Source organism: Salmo salar, chromosome ssa23 (assembly GCF_905237065.1).
Source record: "Salmo salar chromosome ssa23, Ssal_v3.1, whole genome shotgun sequence".
Taxonomy (NCBI): Eukaryota; Metazoa; Chordata; class Actinopteri; order Salmoniformes; family Salmonidae; genus Salmo; species Salmo salar.
Genome location: NC_059464.1, coordinates 41,050,810 through 41,076,438, shown reverse-complemented (window position 1 = coordinate 41,076,438; position 25,629 = coordinate 41,050,810). Strand labels below are relative to the sequence as shown.

General features: G+C 43.1%; 1 protein-coding gene across 6 annotated transcripts in view; it reads right to left on the bottom strand.

Annotated features, from left to right (window-relative positions):
- The window catches only part of LOC106584620 (transcription factor SOX-6), a 185,791-nt gene that overhangs the window by 87,450 nt on the left and 72,712 nt on the right, over window positions 1-25,629 (bottom strand). For all 6 annotated transcript variants that reach the window (XM_045706436.1, XM_045706434.1, XM_014170103.2 and 3 more), the window contains one exon: window positions 24,666-24,876. In XM_045706436.1, the coding sequence (XP_045562392.1) occupies window positions 24,666-24,876 (211 nt within the window). The remainder of the gene's footprint in view (window positions 1-24,665; window positions 24,877-25,629) is intronic.

The following is a 25,629-nucleotide window of genomic DNA, read 5'->3' as shown; positions in this document are numbered from 1 at the left end:
TGGAAAAGTCCACAGACCCACTCCAAAAGGCTTTCGGAGCCATCATCAACTAACATGTCTCTGGACCTACTCATTGCCACAGTCATACTCTGGACCTAGTTTTGTCCCATGTAATAAATGTTGTGGATCTTAATGTTTTTCCTCATAATCCTGGACTATCGGACCATCATTTTATTACGTTTGCAATTGCAACAAATAATCTGCTCAGACACCAACCAAGGAGCATTAATAAAAGTTGTGCTATAAATTCTCAGACAACCCAAAGATTCCTTGATGCCCTTCCAGACTCCCTCTGCCTACCCAAGGACGTCAGAGGACAAAAATCAGTTAACCACCTAACCGAGGAACTCAATTTAACCTTGCGCAATACCCTAGATGCAGTTTCACCCCTAAAAACTAAAAACATCTGTCATAAGAAACTAGCTCCCTGGTATACAGAAAATACACGAGCTCTGAAGCAAGCTTCCAGAAAATTGGAAAGGAAATGGCGCCACACCAAACTGGAAGTCTTCCGACTAGCTTGGAAAGACAGTACCGTGCAGTATCGAAGAGCCCTCACTGCTGCTCGATCATCCTATTTTTCCAACTTAATTGAGGAAAATAAGAACAATCCGAAATTTCTTTTTGATACTGTCGCAAAGCTAACTAAAAATCAGCATTCGCAAATGGAGGATGGCTTTCACATACATTTATGAACTTCTTTGAGGAAAAGATCATGATCATTAGAAAGCAAATTACGGACTCCTCTTTAAATCTGCGTATTCCTTCAAAGCTCCATTGTCCTGAGTCTGCACAACTCTGCCAGGACCTAGGATCAAGGGAGATACTAAAGTGTTTTAGTACTATATCTCTTGACACAATTATGAAAATAATCATGGCCTCTAAACCCTCAAGCTGCATACTGGACCCTATTCCAACTAAACTACTGAAAGCGCTGCTTCCTGTGCTTGGCCCTCCTATGTTGAACATAATAAACGGCTCTCTATCCACCGGATGTGTACCAAGCTCACTAAAAGTGGCAGTAATAAAGCCTCTCTTGAAAAAGCCGAATCTTGACCCAGAAATTATAAAAAACTATCGGCTATATCGAATCTTCCATTCCTCTCAAAAATTTTAGAAAAAGCTGTTGCGCAGCAACTCACTGCCTTCCTGAAGACAAACAATGTATATGAAACGCTTCAGTCTGGTTTTAGACCCCATCATAGCACTGAGACTGCACTTGTGAAGGTGGTAAATGACCTTTTAATGACGTCAGACCGAGGCTCTGCATCTGTCCTCGTGCTCCTAGATCTTAGTGCTGCTTTTGATACCATCGATCACCACATTCTTTTGGAGAGATTGGAAACCCAAATTGGTCTACATGGACAAGTTCTGGCCTGGTTTAGATCTTATCTGTCGGAAAGATATCAGTTTGTCTCTGTGAATGGTTTGTCCTCTGACAAATCAATTGTAAATTTCGGTGTTCCTCAAGGTTCCGTTTTAGGACCACTATTGTTTTCACTATATATTTTACCTCTTGGGGATGTCATTCGAAAACATAATGTTAAATTTCACTGCTATGCGGACGACACACAGCTGTACATTTCAATGAAACATGGTGAAGCCCCAAAATTGCCCTCGCTAGAAGCCTGTGTTTCAGACATAAAGAAGTGGATGGCTGCAAACGTTCTACTATTAAACTCGGACAAAACAAATATGCTTGTTCTAGGTCCCAAGAAACAAAGATATCTTCTGTTGAATCTGAGTATTAATCTGGATGGTTGTACAGTCATCTCAAATAAAACTGTGAAGGACCTCGGCGTTACTCTGGATCCTGATCTCTCTTTTGAAGAACATATCAAGACTGTTTCAAGGACAGCTTTTTTCCATCTACGTAACATTGCAAAAATCAGAAACTTTCTGTCCAAAAATGATGCAGAAAAATTATTCCATGCTTTTGTTACTTCTAGGCTGGACTACTGCAATGCTCTACTTTCCGGCTACCCGGATAAAGCACTAAACAAACTTCAGTTAGTGCTAAATACGGCTGCTAGAATCCTGACTAGAACCAAAAAATGTGATCATATTACTCCAGTGCTAGCCTCCCTACACTGGCTTCCTGTTAAGGCAAGGGCTGATTTCAAGGTTTTACTGCTAACCTACAAAGCATTACATGGGCTTGCTCCTACCTATCTTTCCGATTTGGTCCTGCCGTACATACCTACACGTACGCTACGGTCACAAGACGCAGGCCTCCTAATTGTCCCTAGAATTTCTAAGCAAACGGCTGGAGGTAGGGCTTTCTCCTATAGAGCTCCATTTTTTTGGAATGGTCTGCCTACCAATGTGAGAGACGCAGACTCGGTCTCAACCTTTACGTCTTTACTGAAGACTTATCTCTTCAGTAGGTCCTATGATTAAGTATAGTCTGGCCCAGGAGTGTGAAGGTGAACGGAAAGGCTGGAGCAATGAACCGCCCTTGCTGTCTCTGCCTTGCCGGCTCCCCTCTCTCCACTGGGATTCTCTGCCTCTAACCCTATTACAGGGGCTGAGTCACTGGCTTACTGGTGTTCTCCCATGCCGTCCATGGGAGGGGTGCGTCACTTGAGTGGGTTGAGTCACTGACGTGGTCTTCCTGTCTGGGTTGGCGCCCCCTTGGGTTGTGCCGTGGCGGAGATCTTTGTGGGCTATACTCGGCCTTGTCTTAGGACGGTAGTTGGTCGCTGGAGACATCCCTCTAGTAGTGTGGGGGCTGTGCTTTGGCAAAGTGGGTGGGGTTATATCCTGCCTGTTTGGCCCTGTCCGGGGGTATCATCGGATGGGGCCACAGTGTCTTCTGATCCCTCCTGTCTCAGCCTCCAGTATTTATGCTGCAGTAGTTTATGTGTCGGGGGGCTAGGGTCAGTCTGTTACATCTGGAGTATTTCTCTTGTCTTATCCGGTGTCCTGTGTGAATTTAAATATGCTCTCTCTAATTCTCTCTTTCTCTCTTTCTTTCTTTCTCTCGGAGGACCTGAGCCCTAGGACCATGCCTCAGGACTACCTGGCATGATGACGCCTTGCTGTCCCCAGTCCACCTGGCCGTGCTGCTGCTCCAGTTTCAACTGTTCTGCCTGCGGCTATGGAACCCTGACCTGTTCACCGGACGTGCTTGTTGCACCCTCGACAACTACTATGATTATTATTATTTGACCATGCTGGTCATTTATGAACATTTTAACATCTTTACCATGTTCTGTTATAATATCAACCCGGCACAGCCAGAAGAGGACTGGCCACCCCTCATAGCCTGGTTCCTCTCTAGGTTTCTTCCTAGGTTTTTGGCCTTTCTAGGGAGTTTTTCCTAGGGAGTTCTTCCTAGCCACCGTGCTTCTTTCACATGCATTGCTTGCTGTTTGGGGTTTTAGGCTGGGTTTCTGTACAGCACTTTGAGATATCAGCTGATGTACGAAGGGCTATATAAATACATTTGATTTGATTTGATTTAGTGCTACGGTAAAAACAAAAATGTGCATCCCTTTGGGTCCCCAGGACCTGGATTGAGAACCAGTGGTGTAAAAGTTTAGAAGGGTAGAAGTGTAGAGAAGGGTAGATGTGTAGAAGGTAAGAAGTTTAGAGAAGAGTATACCTGTAGAGAAGGGTAGACATATAGAAGGTTAGAAGTGTAGAAGTGTAGAGAAGGGTAGAAGTGTAGAAGTGTCGAGAAGGGTAGAAGTGTAGGGAACAGAAGGGTAGACTTGGAGGGAAATGGGAAAAAATGGTGGCTGTGCTACATTGGCGGTTGCAGATAGAAACGTCTTGTATAGAGCTGACATTAGACGTTAGTCTACATGACAGAGGCATATCAGTTATAATACTGTACAGTACATTACTCTATGAACGTTCTGTAACTTTGAACCCCACTGAACGAACATCATCCTTTTCTGGGTAGACCTCAGTTAATTGTTACAGTCATGGGGTCCGTTGTACTGAAGCACAATTATAGTACAAAGAAACTTAACACTAAGCTTTAAATCGTGGGTTTAAATTCACTCTCGACTTGCTTATTTCACCTGACATCTCCCAATGCAAATACAGACAGTACAATTCGAGGATAGAGAACGTCTCACCACCATCTTTCAGAATAGATCACATCTCCGCACCCCTCCAATATACAGGTTCAAGTCCATTAGCTTCCGTTTCCACTTTAGTTGTGATTTGAGGAAACCCTATACAGTCTCACCACCCCCACTGCCATGTGAAGCAGAGATACAATAGAAGTGTTGTTGTGGGAGGCCATAGGGTAACAGGGATTTGGGGTGGTGGTGGTGGTTCAGTTCACAGGTGGTAACAGGGTGTTGGGGTGGGTGGTTGGGTTCACAGGCGGTAGGAGAGGTGGGGGGGGTTCAACAGCTGAGTGCAGCAGGGCCGCTACTGATGTTAACACGTACAAATAGGAGCCCACCAGAACAGAACAGAACAGAGAGAGAATAGCCCACCAGAACAGAACAGAGAGAGAATAGCCCACCAGAACAGAACAGAGAGAGAATAGCCCACCAGAACAGAACAGAGAGAGAACAGCCCACCAGAACAGAACAGAACAGAGAGAGAATAGCCCACCAGAACAGCACAGAACAGAGAGAGAATAGCCCACCAGAACAGCACAGAGAGAGAACAGCCCACCAGAACAGAACAGAACAGAACAGAGAGAGAACAGCCCACCAGAACAGAACAGAACAGAAGAGAGAATAGCCCACCAGAACAGAACAGAACAGAACAGAGAGAGAATAGCCCACCAGAACAGAACAGAACAGAGAGAGAATAGCCCACCAGAACAGAACAGAACAGAGAGAGAATAGCCCACCAGAACAGAACAGAACAGAACAGAGAGAGAATAGCCCACCAGAACAGAACAGAGAGAGAATAGCCCACCAGAACAGAACAGAACAGAGAGAGAATAGCCCACCAGAACAGAACAGAACAGAACAGAGAGAGAATAGCCCACCAGAACAGCACAGAGAGAGAACAGCCCACCAGAACAGAACAGAGAGAGAATAGCCCACCAGAACAGAACAGAACAGAGAGAGAATAGCCCACCAGAACAGAACAGAACAGAGAGAGAATAGCCCACCAGAACAGAACAGAACAGAGAGAGAATAGCCCACCAGAACAGAACAGAACAGAACAGAGAGAGAATAGCCCACCAGAACAGAACAGAACAGAGAGAGAATAGCCCACCAGAACAGAACAGAACAGAGAGAGAATAGCCCACCAGAACAGAACAGAACAGAGAGAGAATAGCCCACCAGAACAGAACAGAACAGAACAGAGAGAGAATAGCCCACCAGAACAGCACAGAGAGAGAATAGCCCACCAGAACAGAACAGAGAGAGAATAGCCCACCAGAACAGCACAGAGAGAACAGCCCACCAGAACAGCACAGAGAGAGAATAGCCCACCAGAACAGAACAGCACAGAGAGAGAACAGCCCACCAGAACAGAACAGCACAGAACAGTAATCTGTAAGTGGATCATCAAACCCTCTCACAGCTACTGTCACAGTCTCCTACTTTCAAAACTACATTTGAACCACTTACATTGTGTATTTTACGCCACACACTGGGGCCTGCAACTCTTTTAAATCACGTCTACAAAATGTATTCGGTAAATAAACATGAACCTTTGTTTGAAAAGAGAAAAACATGGTTGGTGTATTTGAGGGAGTTGTACTCTAGCTGGTACTAAGGGGAGATGGGTTCATGTGTGTGGACTGAAGGGGATATGGAAGAGATAACCATATACTCATTTGGCCAACTGCCAAGCCATGGAGTAGGCTACTGGGCATCCCATGTGGCTTGATGTAATTAAGGCCCTCTGCCACAGATCATTACAGCAGAGATCCCTATTCATTACAGGGGAAGACAGGGAACCAGACCATAAGACCACCAAACAGAGAGGTGGAGGAGGCTGGGGGATGTTCAGTCACACTTGTAAAATACACACACACACACACACACACACACACACACACACACACACACACACACACACACACACACACACACACACACACACACACACACACACACACACACACACACACACACACACACACACACACACACAATCACTCAAGCAGCCAGTCCTGTAGACAAGGGCAAACAGACTGGCAATGCCAAGCCTCGAGTCAAATAGCCAGTTTAATTAGCCTCTAGGCTTAACCCTTAGGCTGACCCTATTCGTATCTGTACCATGTTGACCACTGTACCTCTACCCACAGTACCACTACTATCACCTCCCTGCACCCAGTAAAGTCCGACACACACAAACGTACCGTACCAATTAGAATGGGATAGGGCACGTCACATACGGTGGGTTCCACAAAGGCAGTGTGATTATGTCATGACATTTAAACAAATCACTTCAAAAAGGTAGGCTAACTGAGAAAGTTGGTCCACTCCAAAATGATTCCAGCGTCCAAACAGAGCACTGTGCCCTCGTGCCATTAGATGAATGGAAAGAGACAACTGTTACAAAACACCAAGAAGTTTTGGCGATTGTCATTGGGTCTACAAATCAAATCAAACGTTATTTGTCACATGCGCCGAATACAACAAGTGTAGACTTTACCGTGAAATGCTTACTTACAAGCCCTTAACCAACAATGCAGTTCAAGAAGAGTTAAGAAAATATTTACTAAATAAACGAAAGTAAAAAATTATAAAAAGTAACACAATAACATAACAATAACAAGGCTATATACAGGGGGCACCGGTATGAAGTCAATGTGTGGGGGTACAGATTAGAGGTAATTTGTACATGTAGGTAGGGGTGAAATGACTATGCATAGATAATAAACAGCAAGTAGCAGCAGTGTAAAAACAAATGGAGTGGGGGGGGGGGGTCCGGTGGCCATTTGATTAATTGTTCAGCAGTCTCATGGCTTGGGGGTAGAAGCTGTTAAGGAGCCTTTTGGTCCTAGACATGGCGCTCCGGTGCCGCTTGCCGGGTGACTGGAGTCTCTGACAATTTTATGGGCTTTCCTCTCACACCGCCTGTTATATAGGTCCTGGATTGCAGGAAGCTTGGCCCCAGTTATGTACTGGGCCATACGCACTACCCTCTGTAGCGCCTTACGGTCAGATGCTGAGTAGTTGCCATACCAGCCGGTGATGCAACCAGTCAGGATGCTCTCAATGGTGCAGCTGTAGAACTTTTTGAGGATCTGGGGACCCATGCCAAATCTTTTCAGTCTCCTGAGGGGGAAAAGGTTTTGTCGTGCCCTCTTCATGACTGTCTTTGTGTGTTTGGACCATGATAGATTGTTGGTGACATGGACACCAAGGAACTTGAAACTCTCGACCCGCTCTACTCTTAAAGCCTAAAATAATTGATGCGTCTTGCTGACAAAATGCCTTTTTTTGTAGAAAGTAACGTTGGGACACCTAAATTAAAAAGGGGGTGAGATAAGGGACGGTCCCGGGATGACAAGTGCAGACAGATGGATGTATGTTTTATTAAACCATGACACAGAGGAGGGGGTGTTCGTTTAATTTGAAATCAGCTTTTATTTTAACGTTTACCACTGAAGCAGTACAAATTGCATTTAAAAAGAGAGAATAGTTAAATTAGCATTATTTAGAGACCACCACCAAGTTTGACTTTGTTGCATTTAGGGGGACTCATGTCTCTAATTTGCACTCTGCACAAAGGACTATTGTACATACACTGACACATACTCTCTGGATTACCCACCCCCCTTACGGTTAGGCTGTGTCACAAATAGCACCATATTCTCAATATTGTGCACTACTTTTGAGCCAGAGGCCTATGAACCCTGGTCAAAAGTAGTGCACTACATAGGGAATAGGGTGCCATTTGAGATTCAGCCTCAGCGTGTAACCGACATTACCTGCTTCACGCATAATGTACTTTAAAGGAATCCTTAGCACCTAAACGAGGAATTGGTTAGACGGAATGCTAAATTACTCAAATGTAAATGTAAAATGCAGAAGCATGCCTCTTTTTAGAGAGGTATTTCCAGTTACATTGAAAAACTCAAAGTGCCTTCAGAAAGTATTCACACCTCCTGATTTTTTCAAAATTGTGTTGTTTTACAAAGTGGGTTTAAAATGGATTAAATTGTCATTTTTTTGTTAACGTCTGCACAAAATACTCTGGAATGTCAAAAGTGGAAGAAAAGTTATAACATTTGTAAAAAGATATGAAAAATAAAACACTGAGTCAATATATGCTAAAATCACCTTTGGCAGCGATGACAGCTGTGAGTCTTTCTGCGCCAGTTCTGAATTGTGCAACATTTGCCCATTATTCTTTTCAAAATTCTTCAAGCTCTATCAAATTGGTTGTTGATCATAGCTAGACAACCATTTTCAGGTCTTGACATAGATTTTCAAGAAGATTTAAGTCAAAACTAACTCGGTCACTCAGGAACATTCACTGTCTTCCTGTTAAGCATTTACATTTTTACATTTTAGTCATTTAGCAGACGCTCTTATCCAGAGCGACTTACAGTAGTGAATGCATACAATTTCATTAAAAAAAATTCTGTGCTGGCCCCCCGTGGGAATCGAACCCACAACCCTGGCATTGCAAACACCATGCTCTACCAACTGAGCTACAGGGAAGGCTAAATCAGTCTTTCCTCCCCGTTGGGGAATTGAACCCCGGTCTCCCGCGTGACAGGCGGGGATACTCACCACTATACTAACGATGAGCAGTGCAGATTTGTCCTTGTGTTAAAGGTTATTGGTCTGCTGAACGGTGAATGTATCTCCCAGTGCCTGTGCTTAGCTCCATTCCGTTTATTTTTTATCCTTAACAATTACAAGCATACCCATAACATGATGCAGCCACCACTATGCTTGAAAATAATGGAGAGTGGTACTCAGTAATGTGTTGTATTGGATTTGACCAAAACATAATATTTTGTATTCAGGACAAAAATATAATTGCTTTGCCATATTTTTTGCAGTATTACTTTAGTGTCTTGTTGCAAACAGGATGCATGTTTTGTAATATTTTTATTCTGTACAGGCTTCCTTCTTCTCACTACAATGTTGTTGATCCATCCTCAGTTTTCTCCTAACACAGCCATTAAACTCTAGAAAACCTCCCTGGTCTTTGTGGTTGAATCTGTGTTTGAAATTCACCTTACAGATAATTGTATGTGTGGGGTATAGAGGTGAGGTAGTCATTCAAAAATAATATTAAACCCTATTATTGCACACAGAGTGAGTCCATGCAATTTATTATGTGACTTGTTAATTAAAACTTCTTCCGGATTGGTGGGTCCCCTGAGGGATGGTTGAGCTAAGGTAGGCTAATGCGATTAGCATGAGGTTGTAAGTAACAAGAACATTTCCCAAGACATAGACATCTGATATTTGCAGAAAGCTTAAATTCTTGTTAATCTAACTGCACTGTCCAATTTACAGTAGCTATTACAGTGAAAGAATACCATGCTATTGTTTGAGGAGAGTGAACAGTTTTGAACATGAAAAGTTATTAATAAACAAATTTGGCACATTTGGGCAGTCTTGATACAACATTTTGAACAGAAATGCAATGGTTCCTTGGATCAGTCTAAAACTTTGCACATACACTGCTGCCGTCTAGTGGCCAACATCTAAATTGCACATGGGCGGAATAATACAATATGGCCTTTCTCTTGCATTTCAAAGAAGGTACTTTGTATCATCTTTTACCAGATCTAATGTGTTATATTCTCCCACATTCCTTTAACCTGTTAGGGCTAGGGGGCAGTATTGGCACGGCTGGATAAAAAACGTACCCGATTTAATCTGGTTACCATTCCTACCCAGTAACTAGAATATGCATATACTTATTACATATGGATAGAAAACACCCTAAAGTTTCTAAAACTGTTTGAATGGTGTCTGTGAGTATAACAGAACTCATTTGGCAGGCAAAAACCTGACAAGGTTTCAGGCAGGAAGTGGCCTGTCTGACAAGGTGTCGTTCTTCTTGTCTCTGTTTATTGAAGTGTGAGGATCTTAGCTGTCCCGTGACACTTCCTACGGCTGCCATAGGGTCTCAGAAGGCGGCAAAAAGCGGATTCGTGGCTTTGCAGGCTCTGGCTGAAAAAAAGTAGCGCGTTTGGGTAGTGGCTGGTTACAGTACTGTGAGACTCAGGCTCGTGCCCGCGTCGACCGAAAGCTTTGTTTACTTTCCTCAGTTTAGCTAAATGGACATTCCCGGTCGGAATATTATCGCTTTTTTACGAGAAAAATGGCATAAAAATGGATTTTAAACAGCGGTTGACATGCTTCGAAGTACAGTAATGGAATATTTAGATTTTTTTGTCACGAATTGCGCCATGCGCGCGACCCTGATTTACCATTTCAGATAGTGTCTGGGACGCACAAACAAAACGCCGCTATTCGGATATAACGATGGATTATTTTGGACCAAACCAACATTTGTTATTGAAGTAGCAGTCCTGGGAGTGCATTCTGACGAAGACAACAAAAGGTAATCAAACTTTTATAATAGTAAATATGATTATGGTGAGTGCTAAACTTGCCGGGTGTCTAAATAGCTAGCCCGTGATGCCTGGGCTATGTACTTAGAATATTGCAAAATGTGCTTTCACCAAAAAGCTATTTTAAAATCGGACATATCGAGTGCATAGAGGAGGTCTGTATCTATAATTCTTAAAATAATTGTTATGCTTTTTGTGAACGTTTATCGTGAGTAATTTAGTAAAATGTTAGCGAATTCCTCCGGAATTCTAGTTCTGAACGTCACATGCTAATGTAAAAAGCTGGTTTTTGATATAAATATGAACTTGATTGAACAAAACATGCATGTATTGTATAACATAATTTCCTAGGGTTGTCATCTGATGAAGATCATCAAAGGTTAGTACTGCATTTAGCTGTCTTCTGGGTTTTTGTGACATTATATGCTAGCTTGAAAAATGGGTGTCTGATTATTTCTGGCTTGGTACTCTGCTGACAGAATTTAATGTTTTGCTTTCGTTGTAAAGCCTTTTTGAAATCGGACAGTGTGGTTAGATTAACGAGAGTCTTGTCTTTAAATAGCTGTAAAATAGTCATATGTTTGAGAAATTGAAGTAATAGGATTTTTAAGGTTTTGAAAATCGCGCCACAGGCTTCAAGTGTCTGTTACGTAGGTGGGACGAATTCGTCCCGCCTAGCCCATAGAGGTTAACATTTCCACAAATGTCAAAGTGTTTCCTTTCAAATGGTACCAAGAATATGCATATCCTTGCTTCAGGGCCTGAGCTACAGGCAGTTAGATTGGGTATGTCATTTTAGGCGAAAATTGAAAAAAAGGGGCCAATCCTTAAGCAAATTGTTTAGTCCTGAACGTATTTAGGCTTACCATAACAAAAGGGTTGATTAATTATTGACAAGACATTTCAGCTTTTCTGAAATGTAATTTCTTTTAAATTCAGGCTGTAACACAACAACATGTGGAAAAAGTCAAGGGGTGTGAATACTTTCTGAAGGCACTGTATGCCAAATGGCACCCTATTCCCTGTAGAGTACACTACTTTGATGAGGGGGGAATACGGCTCTGGTCAAAAGTAGCGCACTAGATAAGGAATAGAGTTCCATTTGGGACGTAACCTTGGATTGGAGGCAGAGCTAGCCTTGGCTAAACTAGCTGTGGATATATGAGAGGTTGCTGGACAACACAACACACCGGGGTATCCTGGAATGACATTGACCTCATCCCGTCAGTAGATGATGCCTGGCTATTCTTTAAAAGTGCCTTCCTCACCATCTTAAATAAGCATGCCCCATTCCATTTTTTTAAAACTAGGAATAGATATAGTCCTTGGTTCACTCCAGACCTGTCTGCCCTTGACCAGCAAAAAAACATCCTGTAGCGTTCTGCATTAGCATCGAATAGCCCCCCGTGATATGCAACTTTTCAGGGAAGTTAGGAACAAATATACACAGGCAGTTAGGAAAGCTAAGGCTAGCTTTTTCAAACAGAAATTTGCATCCTGTAGAACTAACTCAAAAAAGTTCTGGGACACTGTAAAGTCCATGGAGAATAAGAGCAGCTCCTCCCAGCTGCCCACTGCTCAGAGGCTAGGAAACACTGTTACCACCGTTAAATCCACTATAATTGAGAACTTCAATAAGCATTTCTTTACGGCTGGCCATGCTTTCCACCTGGCTACCCCTACCCCGGTCAACTACCCGGCACCCTCCACAGCATTCCGCCAAAGCCCCCACCATTTCTACTTCACCCAAATCCAGATAGCTGATGTTCTCAAAAAGCTGCAAAATCTGGACCCCTACAAATCTGCCGGGCTAGACAATCTGGACCCTCTCTTTCTAAAATTATCTGCCAAAATTGTTGCAACCCCTATTACTAGCCTGTTCAACCTCTCTTTCGTATCATCTGAGATTCCCAAAGATTGGAAAGCTGCCGCGGACATCCCCCTCTTCAAAGGGGGTGACACTCTAGACCCAAACTGCTACAGACATACATCTATCCTACCCTGTCTTTCTAAGGTCTTCAAAAGCCAAGTCAACAAACAGATTACCGACCATTTCGAATCCCACCCTACCTTCTCCGCTATGCAATCTGGTTTCAGAGCTGGTCATGGGTGCACCTCAGCCATGCTCAAGGTCCTGAACGACATCATAACCGCCATCGATAAGAGACATTACTGTGCAGCCGTATTCATCGACCTGGCCAAGGCTTTCGACTCTGTCAATCAACACATTCTTACTGGCAGACTCGACAGCCTTGGTTTCTCAAATGATTGCCTCGCCTGGTTTACCAACTACTTCTCTGATAGAGTTCAGTGTGTCAAATCGGAGGGCCTGTTGTCCGGACCTCTGGCAGTCTCTATGGGGGTGCCACAGGGTTCAATTCTCGGGCCGACTCTCTTCTCTGTATGCATCAATGATGTTGCTCTTGCTGCTGGTGATTCTCTGATCCACCTCTACGCAGACGACACCATTCTGTATACTTCTGGCCCCTCTTTGGACACTGTGTTAACTAACCTCCAGACGAGCTTCAATGCCATACAACTCTTCTTCCGTGGCCTCCAACTGCTCTTAAACACAAGTACAACTAAATGCATGTTATTCAATCGATCACTGCCCGCACCTGCTCGCCCGTCTAGCATCACTACTCTGGACGGCTCTGACTTAGTATATGTGGACAACTACAAATACCTAGGTGTCTGGTTAGACTGTAAACTCTCCTTCCAGACTCACATTAAGCATCTCCAATCCAAAATTAAATCTAGAATCGGCTTCCTATATCGCAACAAAGCATCCTTCACTCATGCTGCCAAACATACCCTCGTAAAACTGACCATCCTACCGATCCTCGACTTCGGTCATGTCATCTATAAAATAGCCTCCAACACTCTACTCAACAAACTGGATGCAGTCTATCACAGTGCCATCCGTTTTGTCACCAACGCCCCATACACTACCCACCATTGCGACCTGTACGCTCTCGTTGGTTGGCCCTCGCTTCATACTCATCGCCAAACCCACTGGCTACAGGTTATCTACAAGTCTCTGCTAGGTAAAGCCCCGCCTTATCTCAGCTCACTGGTCACCATAGCAGCACCCACTCGTAGCACGCGCTCCAGCAGGTATATCTCACTGGTCACCCCCAAAGCCAATTCCTCCTTTGGTCATCTTTCCTTCCAGTTCTCTGCTGCCAATGACTGGAACGAACTGCAAAAATCTCTGAAGCTGGAGACTCATATCTCCCTCACTAGTTTTAAGCACCAGCTGTCAGAGCAGTTCACAGATCACTGCACTTGTACATACATACACTTGTACAAACAGCCCATCTATCTACCTACCTCATCCCCATACTGTATTTATTTATTTATTTATTTATCTTGCTCCTTTGCACCCCAGTATCTCTACTTGCACATTCATCTTCTGCACATCTACCATTCCAGTGTTTAATTGCTATATTGTAATTACTTCGCCACCATGGCCTATTTATTGTCTTAACTCCCGTATCTTAGCTCATTTGCACTCACTCTATATATACTTTTTGTTTTCTTTTGTTCTACTGTATTATTGACTGTATGTTTGTTTGTTCCATGTGTAACTCTGTGTTGTTGTATGTGTCAAACTGCTGTGCTTTATCTTGGCCAGGTCGCAGTTGTAAATGAGAACTTGTTCTCAACTAGCCTACCTGGTTAAATAAAGTTGAAATAAAAAATTAAATTAAAATAAACAAGCAAAACCATGGCAAGCGCTAGTGCTAGTCTTACACCACTAGTGGTGCACTACTGTATTTAACCTACTCTGCAATTCACGCTCTTCTGTGTGTTTTGACGGTTAAGATAAACTATTTCTCCACAACTCCATGTCAAAATCATTTAGCCTCTAGCCGAAGACTATCTGTTGTGTATCTGTTGTGTTCCATGTCAACAGTCTTTCAAACCATTTGTTGGGAGATGCCGTGTAAAAGTTCTGTCCAAACAGCGGTGAACATTGCCAATGAGAGCCCATACTACCACTGCATGTGTGTGACTGTGTCAGTCAGAATTTTAACAAAGCATGAGAGAGCTGTCTTGCTATATCGCTACATCTGAGAGATGCATGTGTCAACCCCCATAACTCTGCATATCATCAACTAAAGGCTGCAACGAACCCCCTTTCTCATGTCTGAAACTGACAGGCTTTGAAGGGACTTGAACCCGCATTGCGTGAAAGAATTTAGTTATTTAAGTATAACTTTTTTCTACATATTTCTTTACTGAAATATAGTTTATTCAAATAATTCATGTGATCAGGCTAACCCAAGACCAACTAGGACTCGTTCCTGTGTTACTAAAATAATTTCTTGTAGTATAAGGAGTGATTATACTTTTAATCAGTAGCCGAGCTGCTACAGAGCCACACTGGGGACAGAAACGTTTTTAATTCACTACAGTAAGTCAGACTAGGCAGGGTATAAGGGTAGATTAGAAAGATCAAGTGCTTGCCAGGCGCCAGTGCTGCTCTGGGCACATTAGATGGCTGACTAAATTGGCACGTGGGCACTGTGCCGATGCCAGGGCCGCTGGAGGCTGTGGCTATACTATTCGTAGTAATCAGCAACGACACAGATGAGAGTTTAATGACAGTTCAAACTTTATCAGACTTGGGCCCTGTTCAAAAATAGTGCACTATATAGGAAATAGGGTACCATTTGAGATGCAACCCATTGACATGTGTTCACCTGGTGACAGTGTCCTCACGCAAAATGCTGAGTCATACGGGCAGGCTAGAAGAATGCAGATCCATGTGGATTGAAGTGCTATGTAAACTCTCTTGACTGGAACTTGATGTATACAGTAGGTTTGTCAGTTTCTTTTCAAGTAAGTATATTTCTTTCCTCTGTGAGCAGTTTCAAGTATTTTTTTTTTCTTTCTTCCTTTCCCATCCTTCACCTACACGAAGAACCACTCCACTTTTACATAAGTTCCATGCATTCTTCTCCCATTCAGCGTGGGACATTTCTACATTCCAAGCCCTCTTTCCCATCCTTCACCTACACGAAGAACCACTCCACTTTTACATAAGCTCCATGCATTCTTCTCCCATTTAGCGTGGGACATTTCTACATTCCAAACCCTCTTTCCCACCTGTTGTTCAACAGTTTAGTTTTTGTCAATGTTAATATCAATTTGATAGTTATGGGTCTTTTATGCTTTTTATAATGCTGGCATTTCAACATAAATAAAGACTTGGACATATTGATGCTAGGAATATCATTCATATCGAGTTCTGTGGATAAAAATAATTAACTTACAAAAAAACATAAACCAACTGTACAAATCAGGTAAACGGACACAGTTTCCTTAGTCCAACACGGGCTAATAGAGCTTGTACAGCTGAAGTGGCTAGTCTGTGAAAACCACTGCCTCCTCTACAAGGGAAGGCCATTTCCATTCATTAAAACTGTCACAGGCACTTAAGGCACTCTGAGATGCTGGCGGCTAACAGTGAGCTGAGAGGGGGTAGAAGCTGACGGCTAACAGTGAGCTGAGATGGGGTAGAAGCTGATGGCTAACAGTGAGCTGAGAGGGGGTAGAAGCTGATGGCTAACAGTGAGCTGAGATGGGGTAGAAGCTGACAGCTAACAGTGAGCTGAGAGGGGGTAGAAGCTGATGGCTAACAGTGAGCTGAGATGGGGTAGAAGCTGACGCTAACAGTGAACTAATAGAAGCTGATGGCTAACAGTGAGCTGAGATGGGGTAGAAGCTGACGGTTAACAGTGAGCTGAAAGGGGGTAGAAGCTGATGGCTAACAGTGAGCTGAGAGGGGGTAGAAGCTGATGGCTAACAGTGAGCTGAGATGGGGTAGAAGCTGACGGCTAACAGTGAGCTGAGAGGGGGTAGAAGCTGATGGCTAACAGTGAGCTGAGATGGGGTAGAAGCTGACGGTTAACAGTGAACTGAAAGGGGGTAGAAGCTGATGGCTAACAGTGAGCTGAGATGGGGTAGAAGCTGACGGCTAACAGTGAGCTGAGAGGGGGTAGAAGCTGACGGCTAACAGTGAGCTGAGGGGGTAGAAGCTGATGGCTAACAGTGAGCTGAGAGGGGGTAGAAGCTGACGGCTAACAGTGAGCTGAGAGGGGGTAGAAGCTGATGGCTAACAGTGAGCTGAGGGGGTAGAAGCTGATGGCTAACAGTGAGCTGAGAGGGGGTAGAAGCTGATGGCTAACAGTGAGCTGAGAGGGGGTAGAAGCTGACGGCTAACAGTGAGCTGAGAGGGGGTAGAAGCTGACGGCTAACAGTGAGCTGAGATGGGGTAGAAGCTGATGGCTAACAGTGAGCTGAGATGGGGTAGAAGCTGATGGCTAACAGTGAGCTGAGAGGGGGTAGAAGCTGATGGCTAACAGTGAGCTGAGATGGGGTAGAAGCTGACGGCTAACAGTGAGCTGAGAGGGGATAGAAGCTGACGGCTAACAGTGAGCTGAGAGGGGGTAGAAGCTGATGGCTAACAGTGAGCTGAGAGGGGGTAGAAGCTGACGGCTAACAGTGAGCTGAGAGGGGGTAGAAGCTGATGGCTAACAGTGAGCTGAGAGGGGGTAGAAGCTGACGGCTAACAGTGAGCTGAGAGGGGGTAGAAGCTGACGGCTAACAGTGAGCTGAGAGGGGGTAGAAGCTGATGGCTAACAGTGAGCTGAGAGGGGGTAGAAGCTGACGGCTAACAGTGAGCTGAGATGGGGTAGAAGCTGATGGCTAACAGTGAGCTGAGAGGGGGTAGAAGCTGATGGCTAACAGTGAGCTGAGAGGGGGTAGAAGCTGATGGCTAACAGTGAGCTGAGAGGGGGTAGAAGCTGACGGCTAACAGTGAGCTGAGCTATAGAGACCACACTTTAACCCCTGACTACGGATTGCATTGGGGTCAGGTCAGTTAAGCCAAGTGAGAGCTTGGCGGCTAATAGGGTTTATTCCATTTGATCATAGCAAATCTCACCTCAGGAAGTCAACCTTGATGAGCCTTTTTAACAGGAAGAGGAGGCTATAAAGAGAATAGGATGCCATTTGGGATGCAAGCGGAGATGGACAGGGCAGGCTTGGAGGGAGGAGGGTGGATTTTATTGTCAAAGACATAATTAACTATTTCTAACATCACCAAGAACTTAAAGTCCACAGTTCTCATACAACACACCTCATGTCCTGTACCCACAGTGACCCTCTAACTACAACACACCTCATGTCCTGTACCCACAGTGACCCTCTAACTACAACACACCTCATGTCCTGTACCCACAGTGACCCTCTAACTACAACACACCTCATGTCCTGTACCCACAGTGACCCTCTAACTACAACACACCTCATGTCCTGTACCCACAGTGAGCCTCTAACTACAACACACCTCATGTCCTGTACCCACAGTGACCTGCTAACTACAACACACCTCATGTCCTGTACCCACAGTGACCCTCTAACTACAACACACCTCATGTCCTGTACCCACAGTGACCCTCTAACTACAACACACCTCATGTCCTGTACCCACAGTGACCCTCTAACTACAACACACCTCATGTCCTGTACCCACAGTGACCCTCTAACTACAACACACCTCATGTCCTGTACCCACAGTGACCTGCTAACTACGACACACCTCATGTCCTGTACCCACAGTGACCCTCTAACTACAACACACCTCATGTCCTGTACCCACAGTGACCCTCTAACTACAACACACCTCATGTCCTGTACCCACAGTGACCCTCTAACTACAACACACCTCATGTCCTGTACCCACAGTGACCCTCTAACTACAACACACCTCATGTCCTGTACCCACAGTGACCCTCTAACTACAACACACCTCATGTCCTGTGCCCACAGTGACCCTCTAACTACAACACACCTCATGTCCTGTACCCACAGTGAGCCTCTAACTACAACACACCTCATGTCCTGTACCCACAGTGACCCTCTAACTACAACACACCTCATGTCCTGTACCCACAGTGACCTGCTAACTACAACACACCTCATGTCCTGTACCCACAGTGACCCTCTAACTACAACACACCTCATGTCCTGTACCCACAGTGACCCTCTAACTACAACACACCTCATGTCCTGTACCCACAGTGAGCCTCTAACTACAACACACCTCATGTCCTGTACCCACAGTGACCCTCTAACTACAACACACCTCATGTCCTGTACCCACAGTGACCCTCTAACTACAACACACCTCATGTCCTGTACCCACAGTGACCCTCTAACTACAACACACCTCATGTCCTGTACCCACAGTGACCCTCTAACTACAACACACCTCATGTCCTGTACCCACAGTGACCCTCTAACTACAACACACCTCATGTCCTGTACCCACAGTGACCCTCTAACTACAACACACCTCATGTCCTGTACCCACAGTGACCCTCTAACTACAACACACCTCATGTCCTGTACCCACAGTGACCTGCTAACTCTACGAGGTGGCAGGTAGCCTAGCGGTTAGTGCCTTGGGCCAGTTACCGAAATTATGTTAGTTTGAATCCCCGAGATGACTAGGTGAAAAATCTGTCAATCTGCCCTTAAGCAAGGCACTTAACCCTAATTGGTCCAGGGCTGCTGCCAATAATGGCCCAGACCCTACTCTCTGAGGAAGTGGGATATGCAAAAAACACATTTCCATTTCACAGCAGACACTTGTACAGGTTACATAAATATAAGCACCCCCTTTTTGACCTCTAACACGCAGCAGTGAGCTGACAAACAGCAGCTCACTAGACACACCACTAACCCACTCTAGGCAGTCTGTAAAAGCAGTGCACGCCACAAAACCATAAAGTAATAGACAGTTCAGTGGTGCTAAACGTTGTTTCATTGGTACAGCACTAGGGGAGAGTGGGGTAAGTTCAGCCTTTTTTTACATTCAGCATCACTCCGTCAAGGGAAATATAGTATTCTTTCTAACAAAGATATCTACATATATTTCAGGATGTTGTGTATCCCTGGAAATAATCCGAATATATAGCTTGTCCAACTTATGGGGTAAGTTGAGCCGCGGGAAAGGGTAAGTTAAGCCGCCTACAAATTTCTGTACTGAATTAAATATTACCACTAACTTTTTAAAACCATGTCTATCTTTATTTCCCAAACACAATTCAGCACAATCATAATCGCTTGCTTGTCTTTTAATCATTTTAAGCATCTTTTAACACAGGCTTAAGACCTAACAAACACCTTGTACTTTTTTAAACACTTTTAACATAGGCCCTGATGTTACCTCATATCCCAGTGATAATGCCTGGGAAGAAAACACTTAAATTTGCTCAACTTTCCATTGGCTCAACTTACCCCAAGGTCATTAGCCTAGTTTACCCCAAACAAAAAAATTATGGGCAAAAAATATCCCAATTTGGGTTATTCGGTAACCAAGCGCTGGTTAAATAGTGGGTTGTTTTGACCTAGCACATGTTGGGTTATTTTGACCTAGCCAGTTGGGTTGCATTAATTACCCAAAATGCTGTTTTGTTGGGATTACCCAAACATGGGTTAATTTAACACTCAGTTGGGTATTTCTTTACTCTCATAATGGGTTGACCTAGCAGCTGGGTCTTTTTGAACCTAATCCTAAAGTTATAGATCTTATTGGCCACCCGTGAGAGTAAATGTCATTCATGTTCTTCATGTCAAGTTTACATACTGCAAATTCAAATTTCAGTATTTTTTTTACACATTCTTCTACAATATTAAGATTATTTATTGCATATTATAATAAGGTATACCATGTTATTGCCTAATAATGTATACCACCTTATTGTATCCCAACAATGTGATTAGCATAGGCTTTTAGAAAACTCATACACTTCTGTAAGCGTCATCAAAGTTACAAAAATTAAATGTTCTACCTTAATACGTGATAACTATGCAACAAAACAGATGAACATGAATGGCATTTACTCTCATAGGTGGCTAAAAATAACTATCTGGAAGCCACACCCCTACAAAACTACACCTCCAGTCTTCTGATCTGACTTGCTGGGTCATATCTCAATAACCCAGCACCAAAAACCCAACACCCAGCATCCATAACCCAACTGTTTTTAAAGAAAACAACCCAGCTAAGTGACCCAACGCCTGCAACCCAGTAATTGAGTCAACCAAACAGCCCCACATTTTTTTTGTGCAAGGCAAACATTTTGACCTTGTTAGCCCACACAGCTACAAGTATGCACTTTCACGCTAGGTTTAGAACCTCATATTGAAGCTTATAGAGATCCTAATGGATGTATAAAATCTTTAAATTAGATACAAGCATCATGAAACCTCTAACACAATATATTAATTTGACTTGGTGAAAATACGTTTTTTGGATCTAACTTGCTTACCACTTTTTTCCATGTGGTTTCTTCCTTCACATACTCCATGAAAAAATGACCTCTTCCTAAATATTTGGTCAAAAAATTACTTTTGTATAAGGTTTCCAAGAAACAAGGGTGGCTCAACTTACCCCACTCTCCCCCACCAGGTCTGCCTTTTTACAATGATGCCTCTGCACATAAAGACTCCCTTGTTCTCTGTCTTTCGAAACATGTATGAATAAGGCAATGTCCATAGCAAAATGTATGAATCTAAACAATATAAAAGCAAAATAGAACCATAGCTACAAAAGTATTGTCCTTAATATTTTTTTTTATGAATAATCGCAGAACAGGTCAAGGGGAATGGGTCAGAATTGAGAAAACACTCTGAGTGGGAGAAGAATGACAAACGTAGGTGGCCTAAAAAGTGAACCCTTCAAAAAAGAAAAAGGAAGATAAAGGAAGAAAAAATGGTACAATAGTTTTAGAGATGGGTTTCTGTAAAGAGACGTAACAGCACCTCAATCTGGATCTACAGTATACGTTTATGGCTGCATTTGCATTTGTGGAGCGATATTCACAGAGCCAATCAATGCATTAATGTAGAAGTCTCTCAGCCTTAGTGATTTATTTATTGATCTCCTGCTATCTTAAGCCAAACACATCACATAAAATGAACCCATCTGCTAATCTCACTGGGCAGGGTCAAATGCCAAAAACATAAATGAAACACATCAACAATATTTAATGTACAATGAATAAAGGGCTGAAATTCTAAAGGTCAGAATGAAGTGCAATAAGGAATCATCGCTGTAACTGTAATTCATTTAATCATGATCGTAGACTTCACATAGGGAGCTAAAACCGAGAGATGTTACTTATCCTGTTGGGTCTAGGGGGCAGCATTTGCACGTCTGGATAAAAAAAATGTACCCGATTTAATCTGGTTACTAATCCTACCCAGTAACTAGAATATGCATATACTTATTATATATGGATAGAAAACACTCTAAAGTTTCCAAAACTGTTTGAATGGTGTCTGTGAGTATAACAGAACTCATTTGGCAGGCAAAACCCTGAGACATTTTCTGACAGGAAGTGGATACCTGATGTGTTGTATTGACTTTAAACCTATCCCATTGAAAAACACAGGGGTTTAGGAATATTTTGGCACTTCCTATTGCTTCCACTAGATGTCACCAGCCTTTACAAAGTGTTTTGAGTCTTCTGGAGGGAGATCTGACCGAACAAGAGCCATGGAACGATGATGTCCCATTAGACACCTGGCGCGAGTTCATGTTGGGTACCCTCGTTCCAATACGTTATAAAAGAGTATGCATTCGTCCACCTTGAATATTATTCATGTTCTGGTTAAAAAAGGCCCTAATGATTTATGCTATACAACGTTTGACATGTTTGAACGAACGGAAATATTTTTTTCCCCTCGTTCATGACGAAAGTCCGGCTGGCTTACATCATGTGCTAACGAGACGGAGATTTTTGGACATAAATGATGAGCTTTTTTGAACAAAACTACATTCGTTATGGACCTGTGATACCTGGAAGTGACATCTGATGAAGAGAATCAAAGGTAATGGATTATTTACATAGTATTTTCGATTTTAGATCTCCCCAACATGACGTCTAGTCTGTATCGCAACGCGTATTTTTCTGGGCACAGTGCTCAGATTATTGCAAAGTGTGATTTCCCAGTAAGGTTATTTTTAAATCTGGCAAGTTGATTGCGTTCAAAAGATGTAAATCTATAATTCTTTAAATGACAATATAATATTTTACCAATGTTTTCTAATTTTAATTATTTAATTTGTGACGCTGACTTGACTGCCGGTTATTGGAGGGAAACGATTTCCTCAACATCAATGCCATAGTAAAACGCTGTTTTTGGATATAAATATCAACTTGATAGAACTAAAAATGCATGCATTGTCTAACATAATGTCCTAGGAGTGTCATCTGATGGAGATTGTAAAAGGTTAGTGTATCATTTTAGCTGGTTTTATGGTTTTGGTGACCCTGTCTTTGACTTGACAAAACATTACACACAACTCTTGTAAATGTACTGTCCTAACATACTCTAAATTTATGCTTTCGCCGTAAAACCTTTTTGAAATCGTAAAACGTGGTTAGATTAAGGAGATGTTTATCTTTCAAATGGTGTAACATAGTTGTATTTTTGAAAAATTTGAATTTTGACATTTATTTGGATTCAAATTTGCCGCTCTTGAAATGCACCTGCTGTTGATGGAGTGCACCACGGGTGGCACGCTAGCGTCCCACCTAGCCCCAAGAGGTTATAGCCAATGGATGGATAAATAGATGGAAGGATGATGAATCCTAATCTACACTGCAGTGTTTGGGTTATTGTTTCGTCTAATTCCTGCCATGGTTAAGTGCTCCCAGTATGATCAATGCGGCTGGTGGGTCCTTGGGGACTCCTGGTGGGTCCTTGGGGACTCCTGCTGGGTCCTTGGGGAGTGAATTGTTTTATTTTTTTTGTCAACAATGTACCGTTACTGTACATTTCACCACTGCCATTAAAGAATGTATAGGAACAAAACAGAGGGTAATTTGGGAAGCTACAGTAGATTAGTGTTTTGATGATATGAATTAATATAATTTTACACCTACGAATTCTGTTAACTACTATTTCTATTATAAAAACATATATATATTTAACCTTATTTAAGCAGGTATTCACATTGAGGTCAGAAGACCTCTTCCCAAGGGAGACCTGGCCAAGAGGGGCAGCTCAGTGAAATGTATCCCCTATATGGAAGTGAAAATCTTAAGACACACAAATTGACCAAAAACAGATGGGGGAACGCTGACACTGCTTCAAGACACTCTCAGCTCTGTGTGCTTTGTCTCCCTGCCTTAGCATCGATGTACATCACTTCTGTTAGACAGGCAGATGACACACGCACACACACACACACACACACACACACACACACACACACACACACACACACACACACACACACACACACACACACACACAGACACACACACACACACACACACACACACACACACACACACACAGAGAGAGAGCGAGAGAAAGTTGCTCACTCACAGTAAACCAAAGACTATCTACAGTAAAGTTGAAGTGGTGATGCCTTTAGCTATTTGGCTCTAGAGATCACTACTCTACACTGCACAATATCAGTAACAAAGTGAAGCATTAGGACGATAGATCAGTGGGGCCTCTGATATCATGACAATTACCATGTGTAGCATAGCAGTACAGAGAGATGTAAGATCTCCATAGCTGTGGGGTATAGGAGCATGCAGGAGCATGTAGTGGGAGTCAACCACTGGCCTGATGTGAGGAGACAGATCTTAGGGGGAGAAAAGGGAAACTAGCGATTTCACTTCTCACAGATCTGTGATCTATGGGTGGGGGATTTGACACTTGTAATTGAATGGTTCAAAGTTCCTCTGAAGAGGATATAGACACAAAGGAAAAGCTAAACATACTGTATGTACGCATTACGCACACACACATACAGGAGAGCTCACACACACACAGTCTTGTTTAACTAAACTTGTGGGGACCCACAATTGATTCCCATTCAAAATCCTATTTTCCTTAACCCCTAACCCTAAACCGGACTCTTACCCTAACCCCTAACCCTAACCTTTAACCCCTAAACCTAACATTCTAACCCTAACACAATAGCTTTTTTCCTTTTGGGGACCGACAAAATATCCCCAGTTGGTCAAAATTTTGTTTGTTTACTATTCTTGTGGGGACTTCTGGTCTTCAAGTATAGTTAAACATGTCCATGTACAGAATAGCACACACACGTACAGAGAGGGTATATGCCTTCTCCTACCGTCCTGCTCTGTCTTTGTCAGCTCCACCAGTTTCTTTTGTTTCAGTGTGTCCACCACGTCGGCCAGGCTTCCTTTGCGGCGCTCAAGTGTTCCGAAGGTCGATCCGCCTAGCTGCTCGCCCCGCTCCCGGGAACACTCCTCAGGCTTTGGTGGAGAGGTAGAGTTATTCCGGTAGGAGTACAAGGAACAGCCCTTGCTGCTACCATTGTCCTATAGGAACAAATACAACACGGGGTGTCAGGTAGCCTAGTGGTTAGAGCATTGGACTTGTAACTGAAAGGTTACAAGATCAAATCCCCGAGCTGACAAGGTAAAAATCTGTCGTTCTGCCCCTGAACAAGGCAGTTAAACCACTGTTCCTAGGCCGTCATTGAAAATAAGAACTTGTTCTTAACTGACTTACCTACTTAAATAAAGGTCAAATGGGGGTTTGGAATTACTATGACTTCTTATTTTTCCTTTAGTGGCTTATGGCCATTACCTCAACTAAATATTAATGGCCATTATTTCAACTAATAACTAACTCACCATCAAGTAAAGTGTAACTTAAACTACAATCACTATTTATATAATTGCTTTTTAAATTTGACTTTTCACCACCTCTATATTGACTAATGTTGGTGGTTGTTGCTGCTGTGGGTGTTGTTAAAATCATCTAATGTTTGTGGTTGTTGCTGCTGTGGGTGTTGTTAAAATCATCTAATGTTTGTGGTTGTTGCTGCTGTGGGTGTTGTTAAAATCATCTAATGTTTGTGGTTGTTGCTGCTGTGGGTGTTGTTAAAATCATCTAATGTTTGTGGTTGTTGCTGCTGTGGGTGTTGTTAAAATCATCTAATGTTTGTGGTTGTTGCTGCTGTGGGTGTTGTTGTTCAAATCATCTGTTTGTGGGTGTTGTTGGTAAACTCATCTTCTTACAGCAGAATCTAGACTCCTGTATTGGCAGCCAGCGTATGACACCTTGGC